General features: G+C 36.7%; 1 protein-coding gene across 6 annotated transcripts in view; it reads left to right on the top strand.

Moving 5' to 3' along the window:
* Positions 1-15,584, top strand: part of LOC114151881 (rho GTPase-activating protein 44-like) — a 63,206-nt gene that overhangs the window by 34,273 nt on the left and 13,349 nt on the right. For 5 of the 6 annotated variants that reach the window (XM_028029398.1, XM_028029397.1, XM_028029400.1 and 2 more), the window contains exons 5-17: positions 85-196; positions 1,035-1,111; positions 2,386-2,503; positions 3,027-3,095; positions 3,187-3,268; positions 4,654-4,781; positions 5,169-5,280; positions 9,308-9,389; positions 9,479-9,559; positions 11,591-11,704; positions 11,941-12,032; positions 12,165-12,345; positions 15,191-15,208. In XM_028029398.1, the coding sequence (XP_027885199.1) occupies positions 85-196; positions 1,035-1,111; positions 2,386-2,503; positions 3,027-3,095; positions 3,187-3,268; positions 4,654-4,781; positions 5,169-5,280; positions 9,308-9,389; positions 9,479-9,559; positions 11,591-11,704; positions 11,941-12,032; positions 12,165-12,345; positions 15,191-15,208 (1,266 nt within the window). The remainder of the gene's footprint in view (positions 1-84; positions 197-1,034; positions 1,112-2,385; positions 2,504-3,026; positions 3,096-3,186; positions 3,269-4,653; positions 4,782-5,168; positions 5,281-9,307; positions 9,390-9,478; positions 9,560-11,590; positions 11,705-11,940; positions 12,033-12,164; positions 12,346-15,190; positions 15,209-15,584) is intronic. The other variant, XM_028029402.1, reaches the window with a different exon arrangement.

Below are 15,584 nucleotides of genomic sequence, written 5' to 3' on the forward strand. Positions count from 1 at the left end.
TGTCACAACATTTTTATAAGAAACCCCAGTGAGTAGAGACTGTGATAACTTCTCTGATTAAACGTGTTTCACCTTCGGATGCAGGAAGATGCTGAAGCTCAGCGGCGAGACGCAGGAGAAACTGGCTCAGGAGCTCATCTCATTCGAACTCACCATCGAGAAGGATGTGATTGAACCGCTGTGTGACCTGGCAGAGGTAGACATTTTTCTTTCATCTCATGTCTTAGTTTGAATTCAGAAAATGTACAGTAAATTATTAGTTAAAGACTTTAAAATTTTTTGACACCGTATTGTAGGGTTGGACCGAGTCTATTTTTAAATACAGTCAAACTTTCCAAAAAAAAAAAGACCTGGGTTATTCAGGATTACAGTCTACCTAGACAGACTTATGATATTGTTTTATAAATGCGTTTAGGGATGACTTAAAACAGGCCGTTCATGCATAAAAAAACCAAACTGCTAACTTCTCACAGCTGAAAGTGAGACAAAAGTTACAGACTGATGTCAGAGATTAGCAGAAAGCTGCAAGAAGTTCCTCACTGAAGTTATTTCAGCCCAAAGAGGGCCTCTGAACTTTTTTCACAGTTGGAATCCAGACTTTTGTTAATATTTTATTATTATTGAATGAGTAAAACAATGGAATTATTTTTTATTAATTCACTTTTTATGCTGGAAAAAAAGAGATTAAACATCAATATGTGAGAATTTCATAATAAAGACTGGATTTAATGAGGTGTGTCTTGTTTTTCTTATATTTCTTAAGCTAAAGGATGCAAATGAGTTAATCTTAGAATTTAAATTAAATCCAATGGCGCTTCAAGTAAATATTATTTTGAGTGTGTCGAAACTTATAAACCAGGTGGGCGCAGAAAAACAATATTCTCAGAACGAGGAGCTTCCAGTGCTCGCTCCACATTTAGATAATTGTGAAACACATGCATGGTGGTGCTGCTAACAATAATAAAACTGTTCTGCATTATCATCTTCTTCTTCTTTTTTAAATCAAACAGCAACTCTTTGCTCCGTCTTCTCAGGTGGAAATCCCAAACATCCAGAAACAAAGGAAGCATTTAGCAAAACTGGTCCTGGACATGGACTCTGCTCGCACAAGGTGAGGTGGAAACATGCATGACTTTATTGTATAGGTGAGAGGGAATAAACATTACGCTTCCCAGTCTATGAACTGGGAAACTTTATCCCTGTGAACAAAATCCTGCTGAAGTTTCCCACTGAATGTCACCAGGATTTGATTGCACACCTGTGAACTCCTAACACTGCATTCTGTGTTAAAATTACTCAATCACCTCCGGCTGTTGCTATTTGAATGAGACATTTACTCTTTATAACGACATTATTTAATAATTTTGTTACTCAGCACGCTGTTAAAGTTGTTCCTGTTAAACTTAACTTGCGTTAAGTATTAAACATACTTAACGCAAAATATTTAATTTAGTTTAATTTTTTTTATAAACAAACACCAAACAGCACCTCTGCCCTTGTCACATAATCTCTACAGATTCTCAAATTGTTCTAAAAAATAAGAAAGTGGCAAAGAAAAAGGTTTACAGTGAGTTGGATGTGAGGCGGGACACTAAAGAAGAAGAAAAAGACTTTTATTGATTGGCTGGACGAAGAGATAGAGCTGAGCGGATGTGCAGCAAGTTAGAAATGAAAATAAACAAAGGAGAGAAAATGGAGGGAGTATTTCAAAGAAAGAAAATCACAATAAAATACGTAAGGTATGCAGCTGTAATGTGACAAAATGTGGAAAAGTTCAAAGGATATCATTACTTCAAAGAATGACAATAATCCTTTGCTTTTACGATAAATTTTAGTTAAAAGATGTTTGAATTATGAGTTTATTCCAATGTATTAGACAGCATAGACAGTAACTTAAAAAAAATGTAAATATCTCCATGACATTTCCAGACCATATTTTCATTTCTTTAGCTCCTGCTGACTCATTGTTGTATCAGAGTTATCATCAGCAGTGACATTCAGGATGTTATTTTCCTCACTGCGGTCAAGTCTGGTGGTTTTTTAAAGTGACCCAAATATGAAGCAATTTCTCCCACCATCCTGCTGTGTGCTGAACTCCTCTGGCAGCGCTCCATATCATCTGCACTCGGACAGAAAACCAGCCAACTATGCAGACCCACAGATGGAGGACAGAATTAGAAATGGAAATAACTTGAGTTTAGGAGACAAAATAATAACTCATTGTGCTCCTTATTTTAATGGCTGAATGTTTTTTTAGATTCGTTTTCAGGAACAAAATTCAAAAGCATCTTTTACCTTCCTCGTAACAGTTTCGAAGGCCTTAGAGATGCATAAAATATTTCAGCGTATATACTTTGCAAACACCCTGACATACTTTTTGCCCAGGTACTACCAGTCTAACAAATCCTCGGGACTATCCAGCAATCTGCAGCCAACAGGAGCCAAGGCCGACCACCTCAGGGAAGAGATGGAGGAGGCAGCCAACCGCATGGAGATCTGTCGAGTCAGTGAATATTATCTTAAATGTCAATGAGAGAGAAATGCAGTGCTGTGAAGGACTCGATTCAGATCATCAAACTATTTTTAATATTGAGCAAGGATAACCTGAGTAAAAATAAACAGCTAATTTCAAATGAGGATTTTACTAATTACTAATGGGGGGGGAAAAAAATGAAAACCGCACCTTGCATTTATTTTCTTTAATATTAAATTATATTTGATCTGAAAGAAGAAATCTGTAAGGGGTAGCTACTTTTTTATTGCACCATGTTTACCTTGAAGAGATATTTTTTAGTGACAAGCAAGCTAAAGTACATAACTTATAAAAAGCCTTCTTGATTTCTAAGCCCTTTTATGAATATAACATTATAAAAGGGATTGTTTTGGCACCTTTCATTTATTACATCAGTATTTTCACTATCCTCCAAGGACAACTTCCATCGTAAAAGCAGGTTATTATTGTCCCTATTTGCCTCCAGTTGGATGGTGTGATCTGTTGTCTTGAAATGTGTTTTCTGTCTAACCAGGATCAGTTATCAGCCGACATGTACAGTTTTGTGGCCAAAGAAATAGACTATGCAAGCTACTTCCAGACAGTAAGTCCAACACCTGCACAAGCTGTGACGCAGGCATCCAACCAGCCCATGTCCTCCGCTGACCCTTTGGTCTCTCTGTGTCTCTGTCCAGTTGATAGAAGTCCAGGCAGAGTACCACAGGAAATCATTGGAGCTGCTTCAGTGTGTTTTGCCGCAGATCAAAGCTCATCAGGGTGAGTCTGAGTTTACAGATTGTGACTCTGCCTCTCTCTTAGTGTCTGTGTCAGTTTGTGTGACAGTGACGTGTGCATTATAAAGTACCGTTATCCAAAATGCAGCATTTGTTGTAATTTAAAAATGGGAAAATAAAACACAACTAGAAAAAGAACCAGGGAAGCTCTGTTTGCAGAGAAAATTGGAGAGTAACTTTGCAGTAAGACAAACCGTAAAAAACAAGATTTGTGTTATGAAATTACTAACTCACTTATCCATAAGTCAGACTCATTTATTTGGAGAATCGGTAAACTTGATTTTGAAGGATCAAATCGGTCTCTTTTTGTTCACCTGGTTATCTCTACAAGGAATTTAAAGTCCAGTAATGATCCTACTTACACTAGATTTAATGTCTTATTTTGAAAATAATGTGGTGATTAATTTTCAAGGCATAAATAAAAAAAAAAAACATTGAGATTTTGGATCCTTGTTTTCTTGTAAAGTCACATTTAAGAGCCCAACACTGTAACTTTGACGAGAATCTGTACATTTATGAAGTCTGCGTGTAACACCTGCACTTTAGTAATATTAATATGAGTATTTTATTACGTAAGGTATCTGACTGCATTATGTTTTAAGTTTTCATCACATGGTTCCCTTGTTGATTGCTGGTGTAGACCAACTGGGAGGCTGAAAGCAGCAGTAATCCAGTTCACATGACACTGTTTTTTGAAGAGTACGTAGTAACTTCATTTTGACAGCGTAAATAAAACCCTTTTTCATTGCCGGTTCGAGCGGATTAGAAATTTTGATTATTTTATCGTTTTAACCTATGAAAGACCAATACACTTATTTTGAAGAGCATCCCTGAGCTTTTCTTTGAAAGTTCCAACTTTAAACCAAGAGCCCCAACAAATGGGAGCTGCTAGAAAAAAATCTTTAAACTGTCAGTAGCAACAAGTATATGTCGCCCACTCTTGGTTATTTTCATTCATTAAGTCTTTATGTCTTTACGAGAAAGGCCACATTTGAGAGGATAATAATAAAATTAAAGAAGCCGGTTTAGAGGTGGAGAGAAATCTGAGTTTTAAGCAAAGATTCATAAACATTATGTAACTGGAGTGTTAAATGGAAACTTTTAAAGGAAGTTTTAATTATGCTGAATTCAACTGAGGTGCTAATGTTAAATGGCTACTATAGTTATAGAAAATACAGAAAAATGCTTCAGATAATGAATTAATTCATACAGCAAATTTTCCAAAATACTGATCTGTAGCAATCATTGGAACATGGCAGGATCATTAAGGCAGACAGTTAGTGCTGTTTATCTAACAGTGTGTGTGTGTGTGTGTGTGTGCGTGTGTGTGCGTGTGTGTGTGTGTGTGTGTGTGTGTGTGTTTGACAGAGACCTGGGTGGAAAAACCATGCTACGGGAAACCATTAGAGGAGCACTTAGCGCTGAGCGGGAGAGATATCGCCTTTCCTATTGAAGCCTGTGTCACTATGCTGCTGGAGTGTGGCATGCAAGAGGAGGTAAACACACCGCACGCTTACAAAATGCATTTACAGAAAGTGAAGCATTATTGTACGTTCAGTCAGTCTTAATTACTGCAGGGACTCCTAATGAGATTCACACTTAAACGTTTCATGGCTTGGAAAAAAAATACAAAATCCCCGTTGGTTTAATTAAAAATCTACAGCAAGAAATTATCCAGTTTTTGCGTTTTGGGGATGCAAAGCTGTACACTTACACTGCTGGACCATGGTGGTTTAAAGAGAAATTGATTAACCCTGCAGCTTAGGACAACAAAATTCCCCTCCTGACGTCTCTCATCACTAATAACAATAATAAAACATGTTACACACAACGTTTGCCCAACCTGCCTTCAGCTGTGACAGCTTGATGTTTTGTGTTTTCAGGGTTTGTTCCGAATTGCTCCTTCGGCCTCCAAGCTGAAGAAGCTGAAGGCGTCTCTGGACTGCGGTGTGATGGACGTCCAGGAGTTTTCTACAGACCCACACGCCATTGCAGGTGAGTGAGCGACGCCAATACAGCTTATTGGTAAAAATATTTAAAAAGCATGAAGATAAATTCATCTTTTATTGCAGTAGTATAATCTTACTACTGAAGGAGGGAAAAATGACACTAGCAGTCCGTAATAAATAAACATAATTGAAGTATTTATAAAATTTCCACTATACTCTTTTTGTTTTTTGGGAACTTCTAATTGTTAATCTGTGAGATTCTGCTTTCTTTGGCCAATTTATCTTAGCTACTGTTCAAAATGGGAAAAACGGGAGAACAGATCCTTTCTTTTTCATTTACATTTGCATCTAAACTCAACCTTTGAATGTCGAAATGTCGTATCTTCAAATCGAGCCATCCATTTCAGAGTCTGTGCTCTTATGCAGAAGTGAAAAGAAAATGTCTGATAACATCCACATGTAAGTAACATCAGAGAGTTTTCATCGTCGGACGAAGCTGCAGCTGGGAGAAAAGAAAAGATCAGTTTTCTGTGTGCCGCTGTCACTTCACTGCTTTTAAATCAGAACCATGATGGACTACAAAAGAAAGAAAAGCTTTCAGGCTATTAAGGTGCTGTTATTGATTTTTTTTTTTTTTTATGACAGTACTGCTTGTTTTGCTGCAGCTGACTGCTGCACAATGCTGCTGTCAGAGAAAAACACATTTATCAAGAATAAAAAAAACTAAGAGAGGTGTTTTAGCCTTAAATCGATATTTTTAATTAAACTGTTATTGTTTAAGACGCTCCCTTACCAGAGTAAACATTCACTCTGGTAGGTTTACTGCAGGTTGTTTTGATTACAAAGTGATGGAAAAACTGTAAATACTTTAAAGAAGTAATTAGTTAGTTAAATATTTGAATGAATCTTTAAATGCATCCTGAAATAATTAAATGCAGAGATCATTAATTAAACATATGATTCATTTTGCGTAATTGGGATATGCAGTTATTGTTTCCAGTGTTTGTTATTCGGTTCATATTTTGTTACATTGTGAATTTATTTTATCTGCCAACCATTTTTATGTGGCTAACGCTGCTATTGACAAGGTGATAGATCTGCATTTAAACTGCTGAGGTCAAAGGTTAGGTTCATACTAGTGAAAGTTGACATTATTTTATGATCAGAAAATATAAAATAAATGAATAAATAAGTACTGAAATGAGATACATTTTACATTGGATCTAAACCAGAAGGAAAATTTGTTTTAAAATCATTTTATAACGTAACACAGCTACTCTTGTGCTCTGTTATTATAAAATGTAAAACAGCTTAGATCATCACGTGACAGATGTTATGATACTTTTCTTCTCATGACATGAAGGGTTGTGACTTGTTTTGCATTGCCACAGATTGCTCTAACAGCTTAGAAATACAACCAGTGTATCTAAATGTAATATTATTACTTGCAGGTTTTACTGATCTGAGTTTTGGTCACGAATAGTTATTATTGATCCATTTCTTTGATATAATCTGATCATACTGCAGGCTTGCCTGCTTCATTCAAACTTTGTCAAACTTTCTGTGCTGGATTCAGAAACCCTACAATTTCTTGACATTGTTTTGCTGATATATGTATCTTTTTACATAACTTTTTAAGAATAAATTTTGGCTTTTGTTATAGTATGTTTATGTTGAAAAAAAACCCTGATTTTATAGCACAAGGTGAGTGCTGTTGGGGAATTAGTGCTTCTCTTCAGTGTGATATAAAACTATGGTGTGGCGTTTGAAAGATGTAGCAAAACAGAGCAGAAATGAAAACTTTTTAAAAATCTTCCTGTTAATTCAGCCTGATTAGACTTATATACTTTCCCCAACAAGACTAAACGCTAAATGTTTAGAGCTTCTTATTGACTGAAACAATCAAGTTTTTACATAAGTCACTTTTTTTATAACATAACCCATTTGGAAATAAAACTGAGGTCTGTGCAAAAGCCATTTCTAGTCAGTTCATAAGGAGAATTAGGCTCTTTTTGTCTTCGTTGGAAAGGAAAACAGATTTTCTGTGCATTCATCAGAAACGCATTTTCTCTGTAGCAGCAACAACATACAGCATCGGTTGAATTTAGACACAGCTGAGCAGACTTAAAGGTACATGCAGCCGTTTTCCAGTGAGGGATGCCCTGATGTTTGTCGTCAATCATACTCATACCTTTGGGAAATGAAAACCGCAGAGCAGAGAGAAGGAAAAGACAAACTGGAAAGGAGCCCAGTCAGCCGACACCTGCTGTCAGCCACTGTGGGCCGGTGTGTTTTCTGTTGCTTTAATAGGTTTACTGCTGGTGAACACAGAGTCTGCAGGTATTAGGACAAGATTACAAAACTTAACACTTGGTACACCAATATAACTATGAACATGTCTATTATCCATCCATCCATTTTCTTTACCCCCTTGTCCCTACTGGGGTTGGAAGGTGGGGTCACCCTGGACAGGTCGCCAGTCTGTTGCAGAATTTGTGACCAATTATATTATATTATCTTATATTATATTATAATACAATAATATATATATATATATATATATATATATATATATATATATATATATATATATATAGTTATATGGATATACTCTATATGTACTGTATACATAATATAATAACACAATATAAACTATTTTATTATATAATATATTGCATTATATTATATATAATATAGTATAATATAATTATAGATTATATAAATTATAGTCATGTTATATTGACTTATTTTCAATAAATTTGAAACTAAAAACCCAGTTCTTGTTTTCAAAATTAACTGTGGTTGCATCATCTTTCTACTCAGGAAATAGAACAACTCAAATGCGCCCTTAAAACCCCCAAATTAATTAATAACTAACATTCACGCTGACCTATGACCAATAGTGGGCCTGAAATACCAGAAAAACATTCAAATGAAAAGTAACGAAGATATGCCGTCTAAACCTTCTTCAGTAATAAAGTTGTTTGGTGTCATGGAGTAGGAGATGTGTTTGTATCTATGACACATTTCTAATGGAAAAAAAAATGTTTTCATTCTCATTAATGTTTACTTCTTGTCACACCATGATCACTGTCGGCCATCATTTTCCACCATTATCTCACATCAGTAGAAAAATGTCATTAATGCATCAGAGATTCGTGGAAATGTAGGCTCATTTTCTCCTCAGCATAATTATGTTTGAGGTAAAAATCATGTGGGTGAAAGAACATTTACAAAATACAGATAATGGTGCTCATTTTGTCTGTTCAGAGAGACATTCAAATGAAAAATGGCAGAAAAAAAGGGGGAAAAAAGCAAAGAAACAAATGGAAAAGGAGCTGAAAGGAGAAGCCTTGGAGGTTGCAGATCGCATATCAACAAGACACTTAAATTATAAAAGTATAATAATGCTTTCTCTCTCTCAGTCTGCTCTGCTTTGTTTAGATGTGATGAACATGAAAAAGGGAAAAGCTGCTTCAGAGTTGATTATGTTAATGTAAACAAACTCTCTTTTCATTGCAAAGCTGGAGCTTAGTTTAAGCAGAGGTAGAAATTAAATGTACAAACACTCATAAAAATATTCATGCCACTTGAACCTTTCATATTTAGTCACAGCACAACAACAAACTTCAATGTATTTCATTGGCTTTATGTGACCTTATGTAGTGAAATGCAAGAAATGTCATAATTTAGCATGTATTATTGTGCTTTCTGATTCAATCGCGTGTCCAGCTTTGCATATTTGGAGACTGAAATTTATATCCATTCTTTCTTGAAAAGTTGCTTAAACAGAAATTTAAATTTTACTGTCTTTAGACCAGAGCACCTTGAGCCACATGTTTGCTTTGTGCAGCATGGATTGTGTTACACTTATGAGTATATAATAATTTGAACATTTTGATACATAGTGTGTGAAAGCATAAAAAACTGCAACATGGAATAATACTTTACGAGACCCTGTAATGTTATATGATAAATACCTTTTTCCCCATGCGCATATTCTGCATGCATGCATATACAATCACACTAAATGCATGCGATGCATTCTTATTGTGGTTTTATTCTCTCTTCAGGTGCTTTAAAGTCGTACCTGCGTGAACTCCCCGAGCCATTAATGACCTTTGAGCTCTACATTGACTGGATCCAGGCCTCCAAGTGTGTATCTTCACAGAATAACAAGTTCAAGACATGCTTTCTTATATCTGTGTTCAAATAACTGACAGAGTTTTTCTTTTGTTCTGCAGCATTCAGGACCAGGAGAAGAGGCTGCAGGCTCTGCTGGGCGCCTGCGAGAAGCTGCCGTGTGCCAACAACAACAACTTCAAGTGAGTCAAGTTCTCTTCCTTCATTTTGTGATTGTACCTGTAGGTAACTACTGCAATACAAGTACAAATTAAAGAAAAGGATTTTCAGTGTAAGACGTAGCAGGAGAACAGAGGGATGCATGCAGCTGGTGTAACATCTCAGATTTATTCGCTTAAACCTGCGGTGTCAAACATATTTTCGTTTTGGGCCAAATCAAGATCATAAATGCTCTTAAAGGGCCAGTTGTGCCGGAATGTATTGATAAAACATGTTCACAAACTGTTAAAATATTAATGAATTCTCAAAATTAAATAATATCATTGAGCAGCTTTTCAGTTCCTTCAGGATTTCGTGATACTTTTTGTGATTTTTTTACAATAAAAATCAAAGTGCTTGTGGTACTAATTTGGAAATATTTGCAATATTTATTTATGACGGTAAATTCGACTTTTTATTACTCGGTGTATAGATCATGGGCTATAATCTGACATCAATTAAGGCTGAGGCAGCTGTTTAGTACAAGTAAGAAAGATTTTGACAATTTTTGAGAAAAATCTACAATAAACTCCCAATTATTAGTGCAAAGAAGTGAGGGGATTTGTTGATTTTGCATGAATGTCCACAGGAATTCTCATAAAACTGGAGAGACTGATATAATTTGGTAGTAAATGGGTAAAAACTGGATTGATTTGATTGAAAACATATTATTTAAGCACATTCAGTGTTTGGCCTCGAATCTAGAGGGCCACATAAAAAGCTACTGTGTGCCGGATTTGGCCCACGGGCCTCGAGTTTGACACATGTGACTTCAACTATTAATAGATCAGACATCAACTCTGTAAGTATGCTACACATGTGGTCAGAAAGGTGTTCAAAGAATTAGACGTTTTAAAACACTATTTTATAAAAGATTTAGTACATTTTTTAAAACATCTGCTTCTGGCTTGTTGACCGCTTGTACAGTTTTCTAATTATTTTACTTTGCTGGTTGGATATGTTGCTTTTTATTTGATAGATTAGTCCAAGCTAAGCATTATTTTTGCCAGGAGATATTTTATTTTGTTTTACATTATTTTATGAGGAACACACCTTTTTTTTTAAAAAAAAAAAAGAAATTAAATCTGTTTCAATATATTTAATCGCTTTACTGATACAAAGATTAATTGTAAGAAAACTGTAGGTTTAGGCAAAATATTGAAATGCGATGATGGAAAAACATCTGATCATGAGTTCATCAGGTTTAGTTAATTTTAGAGGTAAATCTGGAAAAATGGAACATGACTTTTTAAAATAAATACTATTTCGATTTCTGTCATATTTTGGTGTTAATCGTAGATTTTAATCCTGAGGGAAACATCTCCAGCGGCTGTCTCACGAACAACTCGCTGGGGTTTGTCTCGCGATCAAAAGACAAAAGATGTAAGTCGTGATGAGAACGACGAGAGGAGAAAGAGGATGAGAGAAGCGAGGAGCCGCAGCTCTTGTCAGGGTCGTTTTGAAATCTCACAAATAGGATGATTTTCCAGGCAGCGCTCCTGATGGCAGATCTGTCAGAAGATTGTTGCTCACGATGATGAGCCGCTGGATGGTTCGTTTGAGTAAAGCGTAGCTCAGATGAATCACAACCAACCGACTGGTTTCTTACAACACAAAAATGCAGTTGTTCTCTGGCATTAGCAACTGAGTTTAAAACTCATCAGTTCCTTTGACTCGAAATGTGCGTCTTTTTTGCAGCACAATAAATCCTGAAATAACATCAAAACATTATTCAGAGAAGTGTGGAAATATTCTGCATATTTCTCCAAACAATAGCCACTCACTTTTTATTTAAAAAAAAAACGACACGTAAGTTTGTTTTATCTTCATTGTGTTAGTCAAGGCAGATTTTGAAACAGGAATGAGCAATGAGATTCTGACTGATTCAAGATTTTCCTTCTTGCAGGGTTTTCTCTAAATATTTAGTCTAGTGAGGGCAACTCATTGTCAGATGAGTAGTCAGATTTCTGCTGACTGCTGGAGAAAAACTCATGCTTTCACCCGTCTACTGACAGGTATTTGATCAAGTTTCTCTCCAAGCTGACTGAATACCAGGATGTGAACAAAATGACTCCTGGAAATATCGCCATCGTCCTCGGCCCCAACCTGCTGTGGACTCACGATGAAGGGTGAGACACCAGCTAACCCATAACCCCACCAGAAGTAGAGATCAATAATTTTGGGGTTGATTACCGATCCACTTTAAGCAACTGTTTGTATCTAATATGTAGCATAATCTTTCTTAAACATTCTTATCTTTTAGTTATGTAAATATTTTTTTCTGGGATTTTGTAAGTGTGATATTGTATAAAATATTTTTTGACCTAGAATGCCTCTATACATGTTTCCTGTCTGTTTGCTGCAGTAACATCACAGAGATGATGACGACCGTCTCCCTTCAGATTGTCGGCATCATCGAGCCCATCATCCAGCACGCCGACTGGTTCTTCCCCGGAGGTCAGAAGAAAAGAACCGACAGACAATGAAGCGCAATCTGAATTTTTATTTTTTTATTTTTTTACAGAAACTTAAATCTTGCTGAGTTTAATCTCTGAATTTTTCTTTCTTTGTTTATTTTATTTGTCTTAGAAATTGAGTTCAATGTCACCGGGAACTACGGCAGCCCAGTCCACACCAACCACAACGCCAACTACAGCCTGATGCCGTCTCCGGACCTGGATCAGGTGGACCGGAGGCAGAACGATCAGAGCCGACGGCCGCTGAGCGTCGCCACGGACAACATGATGCTGGAGTTCTACAAGAAAGACGGGTACGAGTCAAATCAGCTGCACTTTCAGCTGAACGTGTAAACATAGCTTGTTAGTATTTATGCCTGTTGGACTTTTTAACACTTTATCACACTGCAATCAAACACTTTCATGGGATAAACCAAGAAAAAAATAAATCTATAGCAGTAGAAAATTATGTTTTTTACTAATAAAACCAGCAAATGCTTGCATGGTTAGCCTCCCAGACTAATGGCCTAGTCTGGACTTTGACTAGGCCTTTCTACCACATGAATAAGCCTTGATTTAAAACATTCCACCATACTTTTGATCCACCATACTTTTGGGGATTCTGACAGTTTCTCTTCCAGGTTTGCTAGTTTTAGCTTCACTCAGCTTCCCATCATCACCTTTCACGTCTCTGCTGAAGTAAAGCATTTCCATAGCATGATGCTACCACCTCCTTGTTTCCAAAAAGTTAGATTTTTCCCCTGCATCTATTCAACGTAAAAGATTTGCATGTTTAAAATCTGCCTGCAGAGCTTTTCTGAGCCCGTATCTCCCAAACATGCCCTGTTAATAACTGATTTGATAACACCCTGTTATTTAAATTAATCATATGAAGATCTTTTATTTGTCGGAGGCAGTTCTATCTATGCAGCTCTGTGTTTTTCATTGAGCTTTCTTGCTAAGTTATTATCTGCCTCTTTAAATTAATGGTTGTCCATTACAACACAACATTTTAGATACATGTCTGGTTCCGTACATTTGTGCACTTTGATCTGTTGCATGACATTATCAGTCATGTGTTGAGGCATTTTGATGTTTTATTCCTCAGTGGATGTTTTCTAGATCAGGTTGATTGTTTGTTTGGGTTTTATTAAAAAGAAAAATGTACTGGAATCATTTTCTAACCTATGAAACAGTTTATTACTTTGTAGTGAAGGCGGGGGAAAAAAGGGGGTTGGAGATCATCGTTGCAGTTGAAAAGAATGAGACCGAGCGGCATTAGTACAGGATTTAAAGTTTTAACCAAGCTTATAGGTTTCAATATGAATCTTGCAGCGTTTGATCACAGAGAAGGAGACTTTAAACATAAATGAACCTGGAGAACATGTTGCAAAGCTGACATTTCTGGCCTTAATGAATGACACCCTACTTTGGATGTTGTTAGGTCTATCTGCCTCTGAATCATCCAAGGTTTCACATTCTTACTCACCATTCTGACAAAAAGGAGACACGGTTTATTTCTCATGCCTGTCTCCAGTAAGAAAGTTCCCCTCTGATTTCAACATGACCTCAGTAAATAAGCTGCTTTGCCCTGAGGTGGACAGAAATGACTCGCCCTGCATCACCTGCCCTCAAGCCTTCGTCCCGTTAAGAGTCAGTTCGGGGGCTGAAGTTTAGTCTGTGAAATAACCATTCCCACAATCCGGGAGCCGTGGAGGAGGATTAGTGGAAAACCAGCCAGTTGCTTTCTTTCTCTTTCACCGCCTTTTTCCCTCTAATGCTTCCTTACACCCGCTGTCTTATCGGGGCCCAGCGAGGAGGCTGAGCTCTGCAGCCCAGGGACCGCGAGCAGCTGAGCTAATTAAACCTGGACTGATCAATGGAGGGAGCTCTGCTTCCAGTGGAAAAAAAAAAACACTCATCAAAAACCAGAATGAGGCTTCTAAAGAAACGCGATATGAGGCAGACGCATTCAGTCAGTGTCTGACTAATGGAAAGGAGACTGCTGGGTTTTTATCTTGAAGAGATTTTAGTTGCAAAAGTGCCTTTAGATACAAAAGTATTCGCATACCTTGAACATTTTCACATTTGGTTACATCGCAGCAACACCTGTTGGGATCTTAATGGGACAGACCGACATAAAGCAGTGCATAAATCCGAAGAGAAAGGAAACTGGAGTCTGGTTTTCAGTGATTCAGAAAAATATGATGTGTTTGTAGTTTGGCATTTGTTGTATTGTTTTATTATCTAACCCTGCTTTAACTTTTTTACCGAGTCCTTTTCTTTTGAAAATGTAGAATTTTCCCTCTATTTTACAATTTTGCAATTGTTGATCACATAAAATCCATATAAAATACATTGAAGCTTGTGGACGTAAGGCGACAAACTGGAAAAGTTGCAGTAGCAAGGTACTGTATAGAGTGGACTTTTTTTGTTCGTGAGGGTTAGAAACCATAACCATCCACAAATAGCATAAAACTGCAAATACCTGAGACTTTCGAATGGTTTCGATAAACATTCTCACCACACAACATGCTGTAAAAGCACTTCAGGTGGGCTTAAGAAGCAGCCAAAGAAAAAAATCACAAAATTGTTGATTAAGGGAAGTTATTTTGCCTGTTATTTTGCAGTTATTTAATAGAACAGCATAGAATATAAAAACTTTATTACTATTCTCCTTAAGGTGCATTGTTATAAAAACCCTAGTGCCACAACAACATCCTGTGAAGAGATTTGGTTCTTAAATGTCGAAAAAGCACAAGCAAAGACAAACCTTTGAGTAACCAACCAGACCTACATAGAAAAACCAAACTTGAGAAAATGTATTGGGAGCTGCAGAAAGCCTTTCATTTTGGGGGGAAATTGTGTTGTATCCATCAGGGAAACACTGACCTAATTAGAGTGAAATAGAGCAGTAATTTTCTCCCTGGATTGGATGTCATTGAAACACTTAAAGTAGCGCATATTTTACACGCAGCGTGACTATCGTTTGTTCTTTAAGTCTCTTTTTTTTTGGCTTGTTTCTCTAATCCTCTCTACTGCTGCTTCATTTCTGCCCCTCAAGGTCTTACATCTGCAAAAGACAACAGTCAAACTTTTTTTTTTGTGATGGTCTTTGTTAATGTCCTCACAGTTCTTGTTTCTGTTTTAACACTGCAGCATAAGGAAGATCCAAAGGTAAAGTAAGACTTCGTTTACGTCTCTCAGTCCCGTCATGTCCATCATGTTTGTCTTAGCTGCACATTTAAAGGAGCTGACAGTCGCTGATCATTTGTTCTGCTATTCAGGTGTGTCTAAAGCAACACGTTTGACTGCTATGGAGCAGACTTTGTTTTCTGTGGTTCCATAAATGCATCTCTTCAGTCACCCTGAACAGAGATGTTCAGGTTTGAAGACTATCTCAGCTGGAAACACTGACTTTTGTTCTCCTTATCTTAAAGCTGGCTGGACATAAAATGTTCTGTAAATTCAATTAAACTTACTTCACATTCACTTTATCTGTAGAACAACTTGTCAAATTTTTTTTCTTTGTTTTGCAGATTTGCTATAAATT

Source organism: Xiphophorus couchianus, chromosome 10 (assembly GCF_001444195.1).
Source record: "Xiphophorus couchianus chromosome 10, X_couchianus-1.0, whole genome shotgun sequence".
In the NCBI taxonomy this organism is placed as follows: Eukaryota; Metazoa; Chordata; class Actinopteri; order Cyprinodontiformes; family Poeciliidae; genus Xiphophorus; species Xiphophorus couchianus.